Source organism: Pelecanus crispus, chromosome 14 (assembly GCF_030463565.1).
Source record: "Pelecanus crispus isolate bPelCri1 chromosome 14, bPelCri1.pri, whole genome shotgun sequence".
NCBI classification, from domain to species: domain Eukaryota; kingdom Metazoa; phylum Chordata; class Aves; order Pelecaniformes; family Pelecanidae; genus Pelecanus; species Pelecanus crispus.
The window spans coordinates 17,306,399-17,328,658 of NC_134656.1; the positions used below are offsets into that span (position 1 = coordinate 17,306,399).

Genomic DNA, 22,260 nt, shown 5'->3' on the forward strand with positions numbered 1-22,260 from the left:
ATTGACAAAACAAATACATGGACTAGTTGCAAGTCCTGCGTGAAGAGCAAGCAGCAGACGTTTCAAGAGCAGGTCAAATGCGACTCCAAATATTCAGTAACAAAGAGTCAAAATGCTACATTTCCATGGGAAGCCTAGAACAGATGACCCAGGTGTGACAACGGCTCCCAAGGCAGCGCTGCTCCAAGACACATTGCTGGTGCACATGCTAAGATCCCTTCATCCCTGTCTTTGGGCACTGGGAAAGGGGGAAAAATTGTTTTGCTAGTGATATGTCATTCTTGGGAAGGGGAAAGAAAGTGGACGTAGGACTCGGATCACATCGCTGCGGACTAGGGAAAGCCCTCGGGGCAGGTGGCCGCCCTCCAGCACCGCGCCGCCGCTCCAACAGCACCCACAGCAGGCGCGCACAGGACGACAGGCCACGGCGAGAGCAGCGTGGGCACTGCCAGGGGACACAGGGACTGCCAGAACCTGCCCGGGACTCTGCCAGGACCCGCCAGGCACGCTGGCACCCTGGCTCTGCAGTCCTAGCCTACTCGGCCTCTCCTCCGTTACAAGGGACAGTGTTACACAGGCATTCCCAAAGTGCCGGCACCCTTGCTGAAAAGGTGCTCCGTTATTAAAAAGACAAAAAAATCCCAGCTCAGTTTCTTTTAGCTCTGCAGGTAAGGAATCCCGGGACAGCAGAAGATCCTGCTCTTCAGACAGCAAAACCTGGGGGCCTCGCGAGAGCAAAAAAGAGGAAGGCGGCGGCTTGAAGGATCGAGGCAGTCAACTCAGGAACGCCTTCAGAAGCGAGCCGTGGATCTGCCTATGGAGGAATGGATGCTTCTTGTCCTTGCCAGCTGTCCCCGCTCTAGAAAGGGCCTTGCTCCTAGTACAGGGACCAAAGAGGGCCCGACTCTCCTTTGCAGAGGATTTTTTAATTGCTGCAAGGGGAACAAGTTAACCAAGCACCCCTTCTCACAGAGACGTGCTGGCCAAGACAGCCTGAAAGTGCAAGAGCAAACGGAGCTTGTTCTGCACCCACCCAGCCCTGACCCCGTGGGGCCCTGGGGCTGCTGCACGACAGTGAAGAGGAATCAAGCACGGAGGCTGGTCGGTGGGCAGAGCAGCAGCCAGGACACGTTGCTCCCTGGAAGGGGCAAGAGGTGGGCCACCGGTTCCCAGTGAGGTGAAGGGGCAAAGCAAAGTCATCATCTGGCCTTAAAAAGGGAAGTCAAAAGAATCCAGAGAAAAAGGCAAAGTGAGCAGAAGCTCCTTGAGAGCATCCCTTGGAAACGATGTTAGCACAAACCCCCCCAGAGGAACACACTGAGGAAAAAAAAAAAAAAAAAAAAAATCTCAGCTACTGAGCAAAGCCAAACCCAGCCTTTAAACGGGTGCAAGCACGTACACGGGCAGTCAGTCCCTTCCCTTATCTGGGTGACTCGGGTAGTGGCGTCAGCCCCCAGCTGCTACACCCTCCGCACTGCTCCCCCCGTCCCTCAACACGCACCCCCGAATCGGTGCGGTCACGGCAGGACATGGGGGCAGCTGTCACACTAAGACAGGCCAGTCCCCACGTCCACCCTCCGGCCCTGCAGCCGCCCCCGAGGCTTGGGGTCAGCCCTGTACCCAGCGCTGGAGGAGAAGGGCAGCGTGGAGTGGAGGGGAGAGGATGGGAGATGGGCTGGTGGGGAGAGAGGAGATGCGGCATCCAAGAGGACATGAGCAGGACATGACAAGCTGCGGTCAGTCGGGGGGAATCTCTGTCCTGACCAGACAGTTTGGCTAGCACCGGTGCTGAGGGAGGGTCCCGATCGGGCCAAGAAAAGTCACTTTAAGGTGTCATCAGCGTTCTTGAACATGAGGATGGCGTTGTAGATCTTGAGTGCCGGGCCCAGCTTGACACTCATAATCTTGACGATGTCGGCCTGCGTCAGCAAGAGGAACGCCTCGCCATCGATCATCTGGAGAGGAGAGCAGGACAAAGGCACTCACCGAAAACTCAGGCTGTGACTTCCTAGGGACAGCCAGCGCGGGCACGACCTGGGGACGTGCACAGTCGCGCTCACCCTCAGCCGGGCACCACAGATGATCCCAGGGAGCCCCTGCTCCCTGGCAGGGGGTGGTGGGGTGGCTGGGGCCACCCACAGCACGCCCACGCTGCCCCAGATACGCGAGAGCTGGGCTCACGTGCCTGGAACAGGGCAGAGAGGGGGGAAAGGCCCTTCCAGGGGCTGCCCCAGGGGCTCACGCTGCAGCCGGCCGGGCACAGCACACAGCTGGCAGGCAACCTGCTCTGGGCAAAACCCGTCTGTTCCCTGCTCCAGATCCTGGCGTGGAGGCCGCTGCCAGCTCAGCTTTGCGTGCCTGAGCACCCTTAAAGCACAGAAGCCATTACTGACAGCTGGACACTTGCTGCACCCAGCGTGCCCAGACCAGCCTTGCCCTGGGTGTACTGCGCGTGCCAGAAAGCAGCCCCGCTGCGCGTCCGTCCACAGAGGGGTTCTAAAAAGGATGAATCTGGCTGACAGACAGCAATGCCACCGAACTGCTGTGCTGGTGAGAGAACGCAGGCAGGGAATCATAGAATCATAGAATCGTTTGGGTTGGAAAAGACCTTTAAGATCATCAAGTCCAGCCATTAGGAAGGGAAGGGAAGGGGGGAAGGAAGGGAAGGGAAGGGAAGGGTGAATGGGTGAGGAGTAAGCAGCTTCCCTCAGGAGGGGATGGGTGCTATTAAGGCTGCGGCACATCGGTCTATTATGGATGCCTCCATCCTAGCCTCCTCCCCTGCCCACGCCAGGAGAACGGGGCAGCACAGCTCCTGGGGGTCAGCATTTCCCCTCCTGCCACCGTATCTGCACAGGCAGACTGCTGCACGCTCGAATGCAGCGGGGCTGCAGCAGGGTGGGATCGCCGCCGGGGGCCGGATGTGCTCGTGGCGTTCAGCAGCAATCCGCTGCAGGAAGGCCACTGGCCAATTCCTCCCTGCCCCCGCTGGCCAACAGCTGTGCCATGGCCACCTGCACTCCTCCTCCAGCCCTTCTCACCTCATCCTTGAAGAGCTTGGCTTGGTCCTCGCAACCCGTCAGAGTCTGAACAAAAGCTAAAGACCTTGGAATAAACGGAGAAAAATGTCAAGACAGAAGCAATGTTTCTGGCTGGAAAGCCCCCATGAGCCCACATCCTCACTTCCACAGAGGCATTTTGCTAACATGTGGCTGTCAGGGCAAAGGCTGCCGTTGCAGCACCCTCCCACACCTAGAAATCACCCGCGGACCACGGCACGGGTGCTGGCCTCCTCCAGCCCCAGAGTAGGAAATGCTACAGCAGCTTCATCTCCAACAAGCCGTCTCCAGCACAGTGAGACGATTCCCACTGAGGGGCGGGGGCAGGCGAGGGGCACACAGGAGGGTATTGGGGAAATCGGGCAGGGCTGGCTGCTGGGGCTGCTGCCAGAGTTCCAGCTACCCAGGCCTTAAGAGGGGCCATCGCAGGTGCCCAAGAAAGTGAATGAAGGTGACAGTGAAGAATCTGAGAAAGAGAAAAGGATTTCTTTTTCGGAGAAACAGGGAAGTGACTTCTCATCTGCAGAGTCTATGGTTTAATTTTTTAACTTGGCAAAGATGAAACTGATTTCTTTGGAAAACTGTAACATGCTAAATGAAGAGACTGCTGTTTGCATTCACCTGCCTCTCCTGGGCTAGCGTCACATTCAAGCCAAGTGAGAACCTGGTAGTTCTGCATGTGCTTCCCAGAAGCTGCCATCAGGACTCACGTCTGGCAGCTGTCCGCACAGTGCCCCACAAGCGTGTCCAGCAGACCGCCTTCTCGCTAGCCCAGGGAAGTGGCCACTGAAGCACCTCCGTGCCTGCTGCACGTACCACAGTGCTGCACAGCCAGGTGGAGTGCTCCCAGCCATGCCAGTGGGTTAGGAGCCAGCATGCGGTCTTCAAAACCATCTTACCTCATCAATGGTCCATTTGGCCACCGTAGTTGCTGTGATGCCGGCCACCCCCGGCAGGAGTTTGCAGTGCTGCTCCCAGCAGAGCGACAGGGAACGATCGGGGTGGGCAGACAGGGCGGACATGAAGAGCGACTGGTGCATATTGTCTGAAGAAATAGCTGGCAGTAAAAACGCAAGATGTGATCAAGGTAGAAGGACGAGAACATCCCATCCCATCCCATCCTATCCTACAAGGCTTGGGGAGGGCCCTGTTCAGGGCAGGGCGCAGGGCTGGCAGCAGACGGTCTCATGGGTCCAGCTATCAAGAGCTAGTGGTTGTCCCTTGAATTAACAGGATATCGGTGTATCCAAGTGTTCAGTTTGGTGGGATTGGGGATGGCGGGGGAAGAAGTTTAGAGACAAGCTCAGCTTTGCCTTGTTCTCACCACCTTCAATCATTCATTTTCTATACTGAACTAGATTTCAATGTCAAATTTCACACCAGAACGCCATCCCATATCCTTCAGTTCACGTTTTTAACAAAGCTTTTCCCTTCCTCTCTGCTCCAAGGAGTCAAGGATGGCTCCCAAGAAGAGATCCTCTTCATTCCCCCCCAGCGCTGGGGTAGGCAGCAGGACAGCCCATGGTAAAATGGACGCTAGCTGGAACAAATGTCAGTCATCGTCTTATGTCAGTCGTCAGAACTAAATGCCAAGCAAACTGTTCAGCATCAGTCTCTGCACTGCAGCAATAATTTGTCCCTTCACAACCACACTGATATTTTGGGGTACAGCAGCCACAGGATGAAGGCACAGCATCCCTGTCTGAAGAGGACAAAGCGCCATGCACTGCCACAGAGAGAAGATCCTAATTCCCTGCCCTAAAGCACTCAAAGATTCAGACATAAACCAGGAGACATGACGAGGGACCTGGCAGAGCTCTGGTAAGAGGCAGGGACGTTCCTTGCCAGATGGTCAACTTGGGCAGTTGACCACAAGCTCCTCACTGGTGCTGACCTGTGGAGGTCTGAGTGAGCGAGCCACGGGAGACCTGCCTCCAACAGCCACCACCCCAGCTCCTCGAGCCTTGCCCCTGCGATGACACCGCGGCAGAGGACAGCACTTACTCTGGAAGTCTTCCTGCTGGATCTTCCGGTACTTTGGAGGTCGCCCTCTAAAGAGACAGGAAGACTGATTTCCAACTGGGTTGGGACTGGCCCGAGGGCCCTCCTCCACACCACGCAGAGCAATGCCTTGGCAGTGGGAGCAAGGACCCTGACCCAAAGGGTTGACAGCTAAAGACACAAAACATGGGGAAAAAAACCCAAGAGAGGTGCCCAACAGAGCTGGAAGGACAAACGCCAGCTGCCAGCAACCGTGCTCCCCCGTGGTGAAGGAGCCCCTCCGGCTTGGCCACCCCTCCCAGGGATGGCAGTCACGGCACAGGGGCCCTGCACTGCTGCACGGGGCTCACCGGGCTTGTCCCTACCTCCCGTGGTGCCGAGATTTCTTTCGCTGAGGGAAGCCAATCAGGTTCCTCTTGCGAGTTGAGGCCTCGGTGTCAGACAAGTCTGCCTTAAGCCTGCCCTGGTTCTTCTCTGCCAGCGGGCACCCTGAGAGGCAGTAATGGGCCGTGAATCTCCCCGTCACGTGTCCTGACCCGTCGCAACCTGGCGTGGGGCACTTCCTAGAGAACAGAGGGGAAGCAATCGTTGGACCCAGCTCAGGGCAGCATGGAGGGTGAGCCAGCAGGGCCACCCCTCCACCCCCGAGCATGGGAAGCCGTAGCCCTGGCCATGCAAAGCAGAGCACAGACGTGCTGAACAAACTCCCGGGGCAAGGGTGCTGGGTGCATGGGCAGGGCACACCCAGTCCCTCCACGTACAAACACCCATCTCACCCCCTGCTGTCACAGCAACCCTGTGCAAGTCAGCACAGCGCTGATCAAGCCGGTCACTGGGGTTCACAGAGTCTCCACCTTCCCTTCCTTGCCCCCACAGGCATCCAGGCTGGTCTCAGAGTGAGGAGGAAGCAAGTGTCACGAGTGTGGCCAGTAGAGAGAAACCCCTGGGAGCCAGATCTGCCTTCCCCATCCTTAAGGACGTTCCACCATACTCGCTCCTCTTGACGCCAGCCTGCCGCACTGGGGTCGGCCCTACACCGTGCCCGGTTTCCCCTGGAAAAGGTCACGCAAGCGACTGACTGAGCTGAGGCAGATGCACTGTTCCTTCTCAGGACTTCCCAGCTCACAACCTCACAGTGAAAGGCACCTATGAGGGGAGGAACATCGTCCTCACAGCTGGTATCAGTAAAGAGCACCTGAGAGGCACCGTCCCCTACATAGCCCATATGTCCTCACAGGTAGATGGGCACGTAGGGCACACCAGGGGCTCTGGATGCTGCAGGACAGGCACAGAGTAGGAGCTGGCAGGAGTTACACTGGCCACGGGCTCTGGGCTGCCTTGGGGCCTGGCCCGGGGAGGGCAAGGGCTGCCCCTAAGTGGGGGGCAGAGCCAGGTGTGGGGTGGGCGCAGGGAAGGGCTGGTTGCTGGTGGGGTGGCAGGAGGAGCGGAGGAAGGGCTGGCAGGGAAGCTGTGCCCCTCTGAGCCGTGCTGGGGAGCTCACCTGTGGTGAAAGCTGTACTTGGAGCTCTTGGTGTGAGGGATGCTCTTGCAGCCCAGGGTTGGGCAGCCTCCGTGGGCAGAGGAGGCCGGTTCCTTTGGCCCTAGACCAGGAGGAGAAACAGGAGAGAGACTGCCACGGCTGCAGCCCCAGGCAGAGCCAGGGCTCTGGGCTCTCTGCCTGCACCAAACAGGGAGGACTTTTCCAACTGATAACTCCACGGAACAGCCCTTCCTCCCTGCCCATCCTCGGCCAGCACCTGCCCTCCCATTTCTGTGCATGGGCAGGTGGCGGTGACAGCGGGGATCTGGCACGCATGGGCCCTGTATGAGGGACTGACCCTGGCGCAGGACTCACTGAGAGGAGGCTGCAGTGGGTGTCCAGTTTTTGAGCACCAGCCTATGGGGTGGATGTCCGGATGATCCGCATCAATCCAGAAATCATAGACGTGGCTCCAGCCATCAAAATGGATCTGCGGAGACAAGTAGAGAGGTCACCCTTCAGACCTCAGGGCACCTCCCTGAGGAGCTCTGGAGCCCTCCAAGCCGACAGCAAGCAGCAGGGCAGAGCTGAACTGCAGCACAAGGCTCTCCTCCGCTCCTGGAGCCAGGCACTGGGACCTGCCACCCTCCGCACTGTTTGCTTCCACAGACCTCCGCACACTTTGCCACGGGAACTGGCAGCGAGTTGAGAAGGGCAGGAGCGAGCCAGCACAGTGCCTGGATGCGGGCTCAGCACCGAGACTCCAGCACCCACCTTTATCCTGTGGTCTTCCACATCCTCCACACTGGCTACTCGGATGAAGGAAGGAGTCCTCCTGTCCACTGCCTCCAGCTTCATGTTGACCAGGAAGCCGTGGGGTGGGCGCTGGGGCCAGGAAGAACCCAGGTCAGTGGGGAGCAGGGCCGTGCTTCGGGCTCCCGCGCTCCTCGGCAGCTTTCCCAGCAGCGTGCGCTCCTCAAGCCCAGCTCCCAGCCCTGGCCTGTCCGGGTAAGAGCCATCCCAGCTCAGTGGCAACAGGAGAGAGTGGGGACAGGCCTCCCGGATCTAAGCTGTGTTTTAACAAGGTGGGAAAGCTGTGCCCAAGGGAAGAAGGTCTCCAAGAGACACATTTTGGGGATCTATATTGCAGCCACACTTGGCGGGACACAGCTGCTGTTGCTGCAGTCGGAGACAACAACTATCAAGCAAGCCTAAACAATTTCCCATCACCCAGCTCCTGTCTACCTGAGGGGGTGGTCATACTTCCCATTTTTCCCAGTTTTGAACTATTTGCCCAGGATAGCCCTGACTTCTGAACCTTGAGCGTAGGTCAGAACCCCAGGCCTGTGGCAGGAGCATACTGAACGCCACTTGACTTTTCATAAAAGCACAGACCTGACAACGGAGGAAACCCAAATTCCTGCCCGGGCACAGTGGAGCAGATGATGTGGCACTCACCACTTTAAAGGCCCGGGACAGCAGATGCTCCAGTTTCCTTTAAGTACTTTTCCCAGGTGAAGTTGTCAGGGTCAGGATAATCTAGAAGGGGGAAGACGCAGAAGGTGAGACACGCCTGCAGAAAGACAGCAAGTACCCCAGAACGTCCTACTGCCTTGAAGGACCAAGCAAGTCTGTGCCAGGCACAGGGGAACCCAAGAGACATCAAAAAGTGCTGTTTTCTCATGGACCATGAAATCCAGGGTACAAGGAAGCAGAAAGATCTGCACAGACGGCTTGGGTCCTCCTCATGTCTCCACTCAGCCTGACACAACCACCATGCCCCCCCTGAACACGTGTGCAGGAGCCTCGGCAGAGGCATGTTGCCTCCCTGGCTGTGGCCCTGCTGAAGGAAACTGCCCGGCCCTGCAGACAAGCAAGGGCCGCAGGGTTTGTGCCCCCAGGCTCCCCATGCCACCCTGGGAAGCCTGTCCCCAAGGGGATGTGCCAGCAAAGACTGTGCTCCCAGGCCACCGACTCACCTTGAGGGGGTGTGAGGGGTTTGCCATGCTCCTGACACCATCCAACTGGGTGGATGTACGGACTGCTGGGGTCGCACCTAGAAAACACACCCAAACGCTTAGGCAGGGCCAAGATATCCAGCTCATCACCGCCAGACAGCGCAGGCTGCAGGGGCCCAGGGCAGGCCGCTCAGCGGCACCCCCCAGGCCTGCAGCACCAGCAAAAGCCCCTGCAGAAGCCGAGGTCTTGGACAGCACCCTTGTCCCTGAGCCACCCAGGGAACCGCGGGCCCTGGCAAGGCACGGGCTAGAGCAGGGGGACTCCAGCTCAGAGGGGCAGGAGACGAACACGCCCCGGGTGCAAGCCCTGCCGCAGAGCTGCCCAGGGAACAGCAACCCTTTGCTGCAAGCAGGGAGGCAGGCTGTGCCTTTCAGAGCTCAGAGCGGTGAGACCTGAGCAGTCGGGGGGGCTCACGTCCTGGTCACGGCTCCCGGTAGGTCACAGCACGCTCAGGTGCTGCTGCTCCGCCCTGGGACAGAGCAGGGAGCTGCCCAGCACCAGCAAGTGAGGAGCAGCTGGGGACAGAAACCACTGCAGCCCCACAGCTCCTCAGGGAGAGGAGGAAGAGAAGGTCAGAGGGCTCCAGCCACAAAGGAAACAGAGCTGCTCTCAGGACCCCGATTGTGCTATCCGGCCATTAGTTAAAATGGCCTTAACCAGCCTCAACTGGGACACCTCCGTGCCCCGGCCACAATCCCCTGCCGACAGACACGGGAGCTCCTTTTAAGATCAGGCCGTCAGTCTCTGCATTGCAGGTGGCCCCGTCTCCCATGTGGGTTTCGGGGCAAGCCCACAGCACGCGATCACGCCTGTCTTTGCCCCACGTTAACTACAGGGCCATGGCAACGTCCCAGGAGGCGACACGGAAGAGGAAAAGGTTTGCCCCCCAGCACAGGGGGGTGACCCTCTGCCTCACTGGCCCACCGGTGGCCTGTCTGCAGCAGGGTGCTGGCATCGTCCCACACTTTCCCGAGCACCCCATCATCTTGCTGATGCCGTGGCAGGGTGTCTCCCCAGCACTGGCACCCCAGGAGCCTCTGTGAACTCACCAGTAGTCATAAGTATCATCCCAGTTATCAAAGTGCACCAAAAAGCGATTGTCCACCGCGTCAGTCACTGTGGCAACACAGATCAGGGAAGGGTTCATGCGGTCCACAGCTTCGAGCTTCATGCCCACCTCGAAGCCCGGGGAAGCCTCGTGCTGGAAGGAGAGAGGGGCAGGTTCTTTTGGAGCCACAGTCCCAGCGCCCTCCTCACCACTTCCCTTGCCTGCTGCAAGGAGGCACCTGCCCAAAGCCTCCCAAAACCCTCCCTGGCCTCCAGGCAGGCCCAGGACCACTTAGGATCCCAGAAGGGCAGTGGGGGTAAGAGCTTGGCCACACAAAGAAAGAAGAAAAGAAATCTTCAGACCCTCAGGATCTTCTACAAGCAGTAACCTCCAAGAGAAAAACAGCCTCCAACTTACACTGATTCAGATTGTGTCACAAAACACTTGTTTGCGGTCACCAAACCTTTGCTCCTCCAGCGTTAGCAGCAACCAATGCCCTAGGCTTGGCAGGAGGAGCTGGGATGGGGCCCTTCACCCTACCTTGCCTTTATTTCTTGGATCCAAAATCTGTGCAAAACGCTGCATCACACACGCTAGTGGGATTGTTGCAGCAATGAACAGGAGGGTTTAGACACAATAAATAACTCGGGGAGGCTGATTTATCAGTAGGTTGAGTTTCCTCTGCAGCTGACAAAGAAACCATGTGCATTTTGCACTCTGCTATACTCCCATTTTCCTTACCCAAGCTGCCATATGAAAAACAAAGGCAGAGACAGAAACAATGAAGATTTTGTGTCTTCGGAGACAGAGACAAAAGAATTATACTTATGAAACGTTAACTGAGGGGTTTTGGCAAAATAATTGTTGGGAATAGTGGTTACTTCTTCTCACCAGTACTTTTGCAACAGATTCAACTGTCCATAAGACAGACCTGTATGAAACAGTGAATCAGACCAACGCCAATTCTGGGGACACCAAACTAGCGTCCAAGCTACAGATCCTCATCAGCAAAGCGTGCCACACCTCATTAAGCAATGCCAGCAGTACACTCTCCTGGCCCTCTGCACTGTGGGCTTGAGAAATGTGGGGCGGACAGAGAAAAGCCCAGCACCAGCGGAGGCATTCTGCTCAGCTGGAGGGGAAGAAGTCCCACCTGAACCTGCAGGCTCTGGTAGGAAGGAGAAGCTGCTACTCACAGTGTTTCGGACCATGAAGAGGTGCTTAGGAGCTGCCTGAGCCTTTGTTATCTTCAGGTAGTTTGTCCAGCTGAATTCTTCTTCCTTATAACCTACAACCCCTCAGGAAGAAAAATGAGAGCAGCAAGTTCACACGGAGCAGCCAGGAGGTCGTGAGGCTGAGCCCAACCAGCCCCGACCAGCCCTCACCCTGCCAGGCGTGTCCTGCTGTGGGAGGACGGGGTCCACAGCAGCCCTGGGAAACTCAAAGGCCCAATGGCTGATTTTGAAGGGGTGCTAGGAAACGTTAGCAGTGGAGTGGAAATCCAGAGCTCAGCTCCTGCCCAGAAAGCATTGGTCCCACCTGCCCTGGGGCACAGCTGCTGGCTCCAGCCTGGCACTGGGATAGCCAGGGTGACAGGGCTTTGCCCCAAAATGGGAGTGAGCAGAGATCTTTAGTGTGATGGGTGCCTGAAAGGTTGTCCTGTGGAACCCCAACAGCACGGCAGCATCCCCTCCTGGGCCCCATGGAGCCACCCTGTCCCCATCTCCAGCTCTACATCTGGGGGCCCACTACTCGTCCCCCTCCTTCAACAGGACCCACCAACTGAGACTTGCTAACTCCTTACCTTTCGGGGGCTGGAGTTTGTGCCCCGTCTCCTCAAACCAGCCAGCGGGGTGGATGTCGGGGGAGTCAGCATTCAGCCAGAAATCATGGCACTCCGAGTAGCCGTCAAAGTGGAGGCGCATCCGGTAACCGCACACCTACCAGCAGGGAGGGCAGGAAAGGGGAAGGACCATGGAAACCTCCTGCTCTCCCTGGCTGAGCATCGCATGCGCCTCCCCTCCCATGCACGACCCCTTAGGGGAGCCAAGAGTCAATCATAGGCCAGTGCCCAAATTAGGAGGCACATGCGAGTCCCAAAAGGTGCCCAGCACAGAACAAGGTAAGTGTAAGGCTACCACAAGCCAGCCCTAAGACAGGAGGTTCAGCCTGGTGCGTGAGATGCCATGGTGGGGCACCTTGCTGGGTCCCGCAAGTGCAAGGATTCCCTCTTCTGCACCCGGAGGAGATGCTGGCGCAGGGATTTTGGCTAAATGCCATGCCGCTTTGGTGAAACCTCTCCAGCAGCAAGAACAGCAGCCACTGTTGTATGGCTGATCTCCGTGGCTGCCTGGGGAGCACTGCGAGGCGAGGCTGCTTCGGCTGCCACGTGGCTGAGCAGAGAGCCCCACAGACAGAGGGTCTCCGCGGACACAAGGAAGAGCAATGGGGTGCCTCCACACCCTCCATCTCAAGGGCTCAGACCTGCCTGAGGGGCATCAGCTCAAAGATAAGAAGCTGTTGCCATCACCACAGTCTCTCCCGCCATGGCCCTGCTGTGTCAGGGTGGTGGAGAGACCAACCAGGCTGGGGCATGACAGCCGCTCCACAGCACTGTCTCCTGCCCCCCGAACTGGAAGGAAACTCCCCGTCTGCTTGACCGAGGTGCTGAAGCGCCGGCTCATCTCATGCAGTGACATGCAGGCAAGGGCCCAAAGTCTCCTCCACGGGCCAGCCGGCAGCACCTCCCCTCCCACAGAGCCCCCTGGCGCGCAAGCGCGAGGAGGAACCAAGGAACATGGGATCCGGAGGCGCCTTACCTCGGCCACTGTCAGGATAAAGTACATAGACGGGTGCTGCGGATCGATCCCCTCCAGCTTCATCCCCACTTTAAAGCCATTCTTGTGCTGGGAAGCTACTTGGTACTGGAAAGAAAAATTAAACTATAATGTAAAAAATGACACAGGTAGTTGGGTCTAGAACCATCCCAAGGAGCAACCAGCAGGCAATGGGAGCTGCTGGGACCAGGAGATTGGGCCACAGGTTATGCTGTCATCCAAATTTTAATCCTTTTCCCGTAGAAAAACATTCTTCCACCTCCTTGTGGGTTTGCATCGCTTGCTACTGGCAGGGCAGGGTGTCCCTGGGCTAACAGCCGCAGCCGGGGAGAGTGGGGCATGGGCCCGGCTCCTCTTGCACCCTGGCAGTCAGACGCCTGGGAGCAGGGGTGCAGCGCGGCAACGTGGCCTCAGGAGAGCCCACAGCTGGCTTCGAGGAAGGGCTGGAAAGGCTCCACCACCCTGCCAGAGCCACAGAGGTGTCCTAGGCAAATGCGGGGTGCTTGGGATGGGGGACAGCACCCTTCTGGGGAGTGTAACTTGGGGCAAATCAAAACTGGAGGCTGACTGGTCACCTCCAGGTGAAGATGGGAGCTTGCTTATTGCTCAGAGTCCCGCAAAATAGGGAAGCAAGGAAGAGAGGAGAAGGAGAAGGGGTGGGAAAAAAACAGGGAAAGAAAAGAGAAGATGAAAGAGGGGAAACGACAGGAAAATCCCAACTCACATCCTGGAAGAGATCTAAAGGGGCAGCGACAGCTTTCTGCTCCTCCAAGTAGGACGCCCAAGACCAGCCTTCTTTCTTCTCCTCACTGGCACCTGAGCGCAGCACAAACGCACACACAAGAGGCGCTGCTGAGGGTCCGCTCCAGCCTCCGTCCCTGCCTGCCTCGGCGCAGCGCGGAGGGCAGGCGAGCGCACCCGTCCCGCTGGGGCCACTTCCTCCTCTCATGCACAGTCCTGCGTTCCTGCAAAGCTCAGCACCATCCTACCACAGCCCCTTCTCCAGCAAACCTGGCCAGCTGTCCGAGGAGGGACGGAGCCAAGAGGCCCCCTCTCACATGGGTCCCCATGACCCAAATGTCCTCTTGCCGCTGTACAGTGCTCTAGCAAGGCACCTAAGGAGCCTGAGGGACAGCCCATCCCGTGCAAAGCATCAGGACACCTCTGCAACCAGTCCTCCTCCAGCCAGTACATCCGAAATGGCCACAGCACTGATGGATTTGGGACAGCCAGCAGGATCCATCCAGAGGTCTGGGAAGCACTCCCAGCTGCAAGGGGCTCCCCGGCCAGTCAAACCAGCAGCGGGCTCACCTCCCGCCGCCGCTCCAGAGGCAGCAGCTCTGCTATCCTCTGCTCTGAGACAACCTGAGCCGCCCTTGGCACACCAGGGCCACCCTGATGCCCTAGAGATGCAGTTACCCTTATGGTACTCATGAAAAGAAGAGAGCATCGTCTCTTCATAGGCAGGGAGGTGATCCTTCATGCCTGTGACCCCTTTGGGAAGGCCACAAAGGCCTTGCCCACGACACATGAGACACAACTCAACTCTCTTGCTCTCCAGCCACTCTCTCTCCCTGCTTCGTAGCGCCTGAAGGGATTCCAGGAGTGCTGCGCGCTGAGTCCAGCACCGAGTAATTCACACCTACAGGTCAGCCGTGGCAGGCAGCCTTGGGTAGGGCAGGCCAGAAATGCAGGGGAAAACCAGACCAGCTCCTTCCTCCCTTGGGCTTAGGGGAAGTGGAGATGGAAAAAGTAGGAACTTGTGGAAGAAATTAGCAAGGTTACTAACCTAGATGCTTTGCTAACACTTAAGAGTGACAAACACCTTTGTTATTCTTTAGGACATAGAAAAAAGTGGCAGGCATGTTTGGGGAATCCCTAAGTACAAGCTCTGCACTTCTGGAGAATGACAAATACACCTGGAGATAGAGCGTACACCAACTCTACTACACTGAAGCACCCGGGTGTGTATTTTATTTGCTGATGTACTTCTAAATTAAGTGAAGATAAAATGCTGAAATAACAAGGCTCAGCGCTGCTTACTTGATACAGCAGGGAAAGTTACATGCTCAGGGCTCAGACTGTAGAGAAAAGGACCTGGCAAGCGAGTACGAGATCCCTTTTTAATAGTGGTTAACTCAGTGTAACATCAGGGGTTAACAACATCTGGCCCCTGCTGCTGTCCCTACATTTGGCTATGGAGAGGAGTACAAAGCTGGAACAGATTAATTTTAAAATGACTTTGAGTATGACCTTTCACTATTCAAAGACAAAAGGTTTCCCATAAATGTTTATTTTCAGTATTTTCCCAAGCCTTCCTTCCCCCTCGCCCCCATCGCACTGCAGGGAAAAAACCAAACAAGCAAACACTGCATCCCTCAGCTCGTCTCTTTTCCCTCTGTGTCAACAGCTCTGCATTTGAGATCTCCTCTGATACGGTCCAGGAACAGATCCCCACGAGGTGAGACAACCCCAAATCACCCAGCTTCAGCGGCACCAGACCTACGGGAGCAGCTCCCAAACTTGTGAGCTCCCGATCACATGAGGGAAGTTCCCCGTAAGACCGTCCAAAAGGGAGGGCAAAGCCAGACGTGGCACAGAGTCACGTTATTGCTCAGGATAGTGCCTCTCGGAGCAAACACGGTGTCCACGAGCAAGTAATAAATGCAGCTCCCAAGGGGAGGGACGAGAAAGCACTGTACAGTACAGCGTGATGCCTGAAGAAGACACAGCCGTATCTGTAAGGGTGCACCCTTTCCATGGAGAGAAAAAGAGAGGAAAGGAGAGAAATGGAAAAAGACAGAGAGAGCAGGATCAAGCAAGCAGAGGAGCTTACAAGCCTTCAGGAACATGTACCAGCGCATTGCGCTGGGTGTTTGACTCTGCTGGAGCACCAAAATGCTGGCCCAGCCCTGCAGCGGGACCCCATGGCCACGTCAGGTGAGCACCCCACCGCCTGCCCGGCCCTCCATACCGTGCTGGCTCCCATTCCACGCATCAGCCTCCAGATTGCTGATAGCAGAGTCTCCCGCAGAGCTTTTCCTCTCTTCCTGCTTTTCCTCCTAGGCATGAGAGCAGACAAAACAGAAACCCTTTGCGTTGGAGCTCTGCACAGAGGTTTATGCTGTGTGTTGTACCCTCACACCAGTGCCAAGGGCCATACTGTGCCTCCGCAACGTCCACGATTTGACTGATGCTTGGCCCAGAAATGGGCAGCCAAGAGGCTCTGACGATGGGAGCCCGAGGGGGATTTTGGTGCTGAGTGGTGGCAATCACACCTGGAGCGGATCTGCTACAGCCAGGGCTGGCAAGCAGAGCTTCCTTATCCCTTCCCCAGGATACACCCCACGCAGACAGACACTCTCTTACTTCAACACTTACTCGGGTGGCCTAGACTCAAGAGAGCAGTTGGGAGCGCTCCACACCCATAGCCCAATCAGGACGTGTCTAGCACTGCCCAAGCCGAGGCACTCGGCACGCCAAACAGCCAGCCAAGTGTCTAGAAGCCCTGATGCTCCACACATTCGAGTCTTTTTGGCATTAACAGCCAACAGGTTAACCCTTTGACATATAGCTGATGCAGCACTGAAAAGCACCAACGAGAACTGCGCACACCCACAGCGCGTACAGGGGTGGCCCATGGCCCACCCTTGATGCCGGCATGGGCGCACACATGCCCTCCCTACTGTCTTCCTACCATTTGCTCAGATTCATATTCTTCCTCTGAAGGGCTCTGGTAATCCTTCCTCTTTCGTTTCTTCACTGGCTTGAGGATTTCAGTGGCATTGGTGCTGCTGGCGGAGTTTTCCACAATGACGGACCTGCACGGAGGAAGGGCGAGTACGGTACATGGCAATGGCTGGGGCGTCGGTAAGGGAGCGGCTGGTGGAGAATCACTGTCACCCCGTTTCTTAGGCACGCACGCTCCCACCTCTCCTGACTAATGTATGCACTCCTCTTAGCACACAAGTTGGCAAGCGGTTAGAACCAGGGTACAGACCAGAATCACCCTCACACACCTGGGTGTCAGAAACCTGAACCCAGGGATGGATCAAAAGTGATCTAGTTCCGTAGCAGGGCTCTAAGCTGCATCAGAGTCACACAGAGATGCTGGAAAAGGAGCCCCAGAGTCACACATTAGTAAGCAGAGGGGCTGGAAATGCCCTTGTGACCCACGCCTCCCACTGCTGCTCAGCCTGGAAGCACCCACTGCAGCACGCTCCTGCTGCAGCCCTGCTCCAGCCACAAATTGGGCACAAATCTGGCTCCTGTGCCCCCTGCTGTCCCCTGGGACAAGTTTTCAGCTCCCACCCCACTGCAGCCAGGCACTCTGCCTACAGGAAAGAGGGAAACAAGCGGGGTCCCCAGCACCTGCCAGAGACAGATGCGCTTGCAGCCCTCGCTCGAGCATGTGGACCAGGGGAGGGAGGGCGGACAGACAGATGGATATGGCTCTGCATGGAGCAGACTCCCCCTCCTTTACCTTTCTTTGAACTGCTGGTGACAGTGCTCGCTGCAGAAGCCCCTGCCTTCCCGGGCTCCGTCCGACACGTGTCTCCGGCCACAGGTATCGCAGTGGCACATACTTTCTGCTGTTGGCAGCTTGGTCTGCTCCGGCACATCTGAGTCAGAGAGAAGAGGAGCAGTGAGGCAGAAGGTGCAGCAGGAAGGAGAGCAGGAAGCAGAGACATTTGCCTTGCTCAGGGCCTACGCCATGCAGCGCCTGCTGGACGACGGTACCACCCCAGAAGTGTCCCCACGGTGCCCTTACCCTGAGCCACAGTAGGATTGTCCCTGCTGGTGGGTGCCACCTCTGAGTCCCCATCTTTTTCTGTGTGACCCTCCTTTATAGCTTCCACTGGAGGCATCTTATCAGCACTCACCACCTTCAGTGTCCCGTACTCATTTATTCGAAACTATGTCATTGAACCAAAAAACAAGGAAAAATAGTTAACAAAGAGGATAGAAATGTAACTTGACAGCTAGTGGGTGCGTGAGCTCCGAGAAGGAGAGGGACACGGTCTGGTCACTAGTGCATCCAACAAGAGGACAGCTCTTCCGATGACAGAGGCGAGCACAGCACCAAAGGCTCCTGTCCCGCTGCCCCTCCCTGCAGTCTGTGCCGGCTGCTGAGCCTGCCGGGGCAAGCACGCTGCCGGCACCTGGGCGAGACCAGCACTGGCTGCAGCACGAGGGGCAGGGTGATGGCTGGAGAATGCGGTGCCCTGAGGCCAAGTAGCAGCTGAGAAATCAGTGCATTTTTTGCAAGCTATTTCATGTACTGAAGGGTACGCCTAAAGGCACCCGCTGTCTGATGAGCGCAAGGCCACTGTTTCCAGGGTGAGTGCAGGAGTTTGGTGAGAGCCAACTCCACGGCACAGCTTGGAAAGGAAAGATGCCCCGCACAGCACGTAGCATCCCTCTGCCTCCCTGTGCAGGGCAGACCTGCTGCAGCCCGCAGGTACCATGTGTGGGCTCTCTCTGCTAAGCTCACAGGAGGGGAGGGCCATAGGGACGGGGCGCGAGAAGAGCCTCGCAGAGCCGGAACAGCCGAGGGATCCTCCAGCCGGGGTGCGGGCACTGCCAGGGGCCACCTCCCATCCTGGTGGTCCTGGCCTGGCGCGGGCCAGGGGACTGCCACTTACATGGGCAAGCAGCTGCGGGGAGTGGCCAGGGGGGCAAACGCGGTGGCCCAGGGCTACACTTACCCGCAGGTTACTCCCAGGCAAAGTAGCCACCCCATCTTTCCACTCCAGCACACGGACTGTGCTGCAGGTCTGCACCCCGCTGATCTGGGGAATGACAGTAGCTGTGATGGGCTCACTCCCTGCTCCCCTCTCTGGCCTCTCGGCCCCTGCGCTTCTCTGTGGCTCCCGGGGGAATCGCTGAATTTCTAAGGTGCTCGTGGGAAGGTTGATGGTAGTGGCATTTGCTTGAGAAGGGAAGAAAGGAAACAAACAACCAGAGGCATACACAGAACACTTAACTGATGCAAACAAGGCTCAAAGGCAGCACAAAATGACAGCGAGGACACAGTCTCCCAGCCGAGGGCTCAGTGCCACGGGCTAAAGCACCCACAAGCAGGCAGCGTGACCCAACAAGATCTGCAGCCGGCAATGGCTTGTGCTGGGGAGTGGCACCAACACTATCCCCGTTCAAGGGTTCCTGCTTCAGCCTAACCTCAGACTGTTCCCATGACCAGGATGCCCTGACGTGGCAGGAGTGTGCTGGCGAGCTCCTGGACTGCGTCTTCCAGCTTAGTTTCATTTCAAAGGAACGCACTGTGCAGCCCAGGCCCTCTCTGCAGTGGGAACCGAGGAACCGGGAGCAGGAAAAATTGGGAGATTCGCTTCTAAAGAACACCCCTGATCTCACCTAACACACATACTAACAAAGCATAACATGCTTTGCTCGCACACCTCCTGAAAGACACTGGTCAGCTGGGCTGAAAATCGTTGTCCCAATTTTCAAGAAGGGTAAGAAGGACGACCCTGGTAATTACAGGCCTGTCAGTCTCACTTCAGTGCCTGGTAAAATTACGGAGAAGATTATTCAGCAAGTTACTGAAAAACACTTGAGAGACAATGCAGTCATCGGTCAGAGCCAACACAGGTTCACGAGGGGAAAGTCCTGCTTAACTAACTTGATTTCCTTTTTTGAAAAGGTCACCCATCAAGTGGACCAAGGGAAGCCGGTAGATGTGGGTTTTTTTTGATTTTAGCAAAGCTTTTGATACTGTCTCTCACAGTATTCTTCTGGACAAAACGTCCAGCACACAGCTACACAAGTCCATAATACGTTGGGTGAACAATTGGCAGATGGGTTGGGCTCAAAGACTTACAGTAAATGGGGTTACATCAGGCTGGCGGCCAGTCGCCAGTGGGGTTCCACAGGGCTCAATTTTAGGGCCAGTGCTCTTTAAAGTTTTTATAAATGATCTGGAAGCATAGGTTGAATGTACGTTAAGTATGTTTGCCGATGACACTAAACTAGGAGGAGCTGTGGACTCCCTGGAGGGTAGAGAGGCCTTACAGAGAGATCTGGATAGACTAGAGAGCTGGGCAATCACCAACCGCATGAAGTTTAACAAGAGCAAGTGCCGGATTCTGCACCTGGGATGGGGTGATCCTGGTTATACGTACAAATTGGGGGACGAGAGGCTGGAGAGCAGCCCCGCGGAAAGAGATCTCGGGGTTTGGGTTGGTGGCAAGTTGAGCGTGAGTCAACAGCGTGCCCTGGCAGCCAAAAGGGCTGGCCGTGTCCTGGGCGCGTCGAGCACAGCACAGCGAGCCGGTCGAGGGAGGCGATGGCCCCACTCCACGCCGCGCTGGCGCGGCCCCGTCTCCAGCGCTGTGTGCGGTTTTGGGCGCCTCAACGTACGAAGGACATCAACGTGTTAGAGCGTGTCCGGGGCAGGGCGACCAAGATGGTGAAAGGTCTCGAGGGCAAGACTTACGAGGAGCGGCTGAGGTCACTTGGCTTGTTCAGCTTGGAGAGGAGAAGGCTGAGGGGTGACCCCATCGCAGTCTACACCTTCCTCAAGGGGGGCAGCGGAGGGGGAGCTGCTGATCTCCTCTCTCTGGTGACCAGCGATAGGACACGAGGAAATGGAATGCAGCTGTGTCAGGGGAAGTTCAGATTGGACATTAGGAAAAGGTTCTCCACGCAGAGGGTGGTCGGTCCCTGGAACAGGTTCCCCAGGGAAGTGGTCACAGCACCAAGCCTGTCAGAGTTCAAGGCGCATCTGGACGACGCTCTTAGTCTTGTGGTTTAGTTTTAGGTAGTCCTGCGAGGAGCAGGGAGTTGGACTCGACGATCTTTACGGGTCCCTTCCAACCTGAGATATTGTATGATTCTATGACAATGCAGCAACCCAGGAGCCCACACGCCCTGCAGAGCAGGCACCCAGCACACTGTACTGCACTGGCACAGGGCCCTAGACATCAGGACTTTGGTTTAAAACTCAAGAGGTTTTGATCGGCCACAAATTGTCCAAGTGATGTGGGATAGCCACAGAGAACCTCTAAGATGGCAACAGCAGCACGGCTGTGCCTCCCAAGGTTTGGGAGGAGCACACATATAGAAGGAGAGTGAGGTATCTGGGGAGGCACCAGTTAGAGAGGACAGCTCCGCATACCTGGTATGATGAAGGCAGTCGTTGGCAGGTGGGTGCTCTGCACAGTGCTCTCGGTGGTGACCACGTGGACGCTGACCTCCCCAGCAGCATTCCCCTTCGTGCTTCTCACAACCTCCATCTCTGCTCTGCTGTCCATCACCTTGCCTGGGCACAGAGCAAGACGCTGGAAGACAGCAAGAAAGAAATTGAGTTGGGTCCAAGTACAAACACGACAAAGGAGTGAGAAAGAGACTGTGGAGGATGGTGCCTCCCTTTCCACCATCTCCCAGCAGAAACCCCTGTAAGAGGTATTAAAGGCCCATTGAACCCAACAGAGAACAGCATGAAGGTCACAGCTGGTACCAACATGACCCAGTAAAGCCCCTGTTGCGAGATCCCAGCTCAGAGCCTGCAAACGCCGAGGGGTTTTTCTTACCTGGCACCACCATAAGATGATATGAGCACAGCAGGTCCACTACAAACTATGGCTGCTCCGGGCTCCCACTGGGGCCTTCACCACCCTGATGCAGGCTGTGACCGAGGGTTGGCAAATCCTGCCCTGGAGAAGACAAGCCCCTGAAGTTCCCCTTCCAGTTCTCCTGTTGGGCAGTCACCCTTGGTCTTCTCTCTGGCTGTAAGAGAGAATTTCACAAGTGACAGGAGTTAACTGGGGGTGTGGGAGAACACGAAGTCCACTGCACACAGCTGAGTTTCTCACAGGACTGGTGATGTTCAGCCCCTTTAGCCATGAACTTCAAGGAGTAAGCAAGGTGTCAGGGCCCTGAGGGCACTAGTGGGCCTTACTGGCCCTGACCAGCCTCCCCTGGGACCCCCACCCATGGGCCCGAGGGCTCCATGTCCGCCCACCCTCAGGCTGTCTACACCGCACTGCAGCAGCGCTGCTCTCCAGCTGGCTTGATCTCAGACCTTGCCTGGTGGCCCGAGCTCCTAGCTGGACCTGGCCACAGTGGCCCTGCCAGCTTCCTTCAGGGAAGGCGGATCTCTCCATGCCGACTGAAAATGATGGTCCGAGTGCCCCAGAGACTGCTGGAGCCTGAGGACACTGAGCTGGGAAAGGATTTTGGATCTGCCCTGTTTCCCACACCCTCTCCAAAGCACCTACTGTTGGGATGGAGGCAGCGCTGCTATGGGGCTAAGGGACCATGCTCATGTCTTGGTTGCTTTTGTGCAACCTGAATTTGAAAGAGAAGACAGCCGTGTGGAAAACAGGATGATCATTTCAGTGAAGCACGGTTAAACAAGAATTTGCCTACAGAGTCTGGAATTTTAAAACCTGAGACATTAAGATAAAGGTGTTACAACCAGAGGGTAAAGAGTGGGATGGTGTGCTCACGTTAGGGGAAGATCTACTTCTTCCTGTCTCTTACAGTGCTGCCAGGTTTGTGATCAGAAATACCTGATGTTCAACTGACAGACGGTACGGACCTTTAAGGCCCTCCAGGTGCAAGGTCAGAAAAGCACTGTTAAGCGTCAGGAGAACCAAAGGAACTGAGTAACTCAGCTGGACACCGGACTCCAACTGAAAGCCAAAATGAATTTGGCAGCCAACCTGTCTTGGTGCTTCCTGATACCCGCTGGGAACCTATCCGCTTTCTCAGGCACTTAAACCTGATACTTATCCTTGATTCATCACTTGGGTCAAACGTTTCAAAGACAACTCCTCATTTTGTGTGAGCTGT

General features: G+C 56.6%; 1 protein-coding gene across 1 annotated transcript; it reads right to left on the reverse strand.

Moving 5' to 3' along the window:
* Positions 1 to 1,762: 1,762 nt before the first annotated feature.
* On the reverse strand, positions 1,763 to 20,717 carry LOC104034915 (L3MBTL histone methyl-lysine binding protein 1). Its single transcript, XM_075720962.1, is given in 22 exon segments — positions 1,763 to 1,955; positions 3,042 to 3,105; positions 3,951 to 4,116; positions 5,064 to 5,110; positions 5,426 to 5,623; positions 6,562 to 6,661; positions 6,916 to 7,030; positions 7,315 to 7,425; positions 7,999 to 8,011; positions 8,013 to 8,079; positions 8,520 to 8,596; positions 9,609 to 9,760; positions 10,804 to 10,904; positions 11,412 to 11,547; positions 12,427 to 12,531; positions 13,169 to 13,263; positions 15,407 to 15,506; positions 16,142 to 16,265; positions 16,928 to 17,066; positions 17,216 to 17,360; positions 18,153 to 18,376; positions 20,582 to 20,717. Coding segments are annotated over 22 exon segments (2,550 nt in total). The 3' UTR covers positions 1,763 to 1,820.
* Positions 20,718 to 22,260: the final 1,543 nt, after the last annotated feature.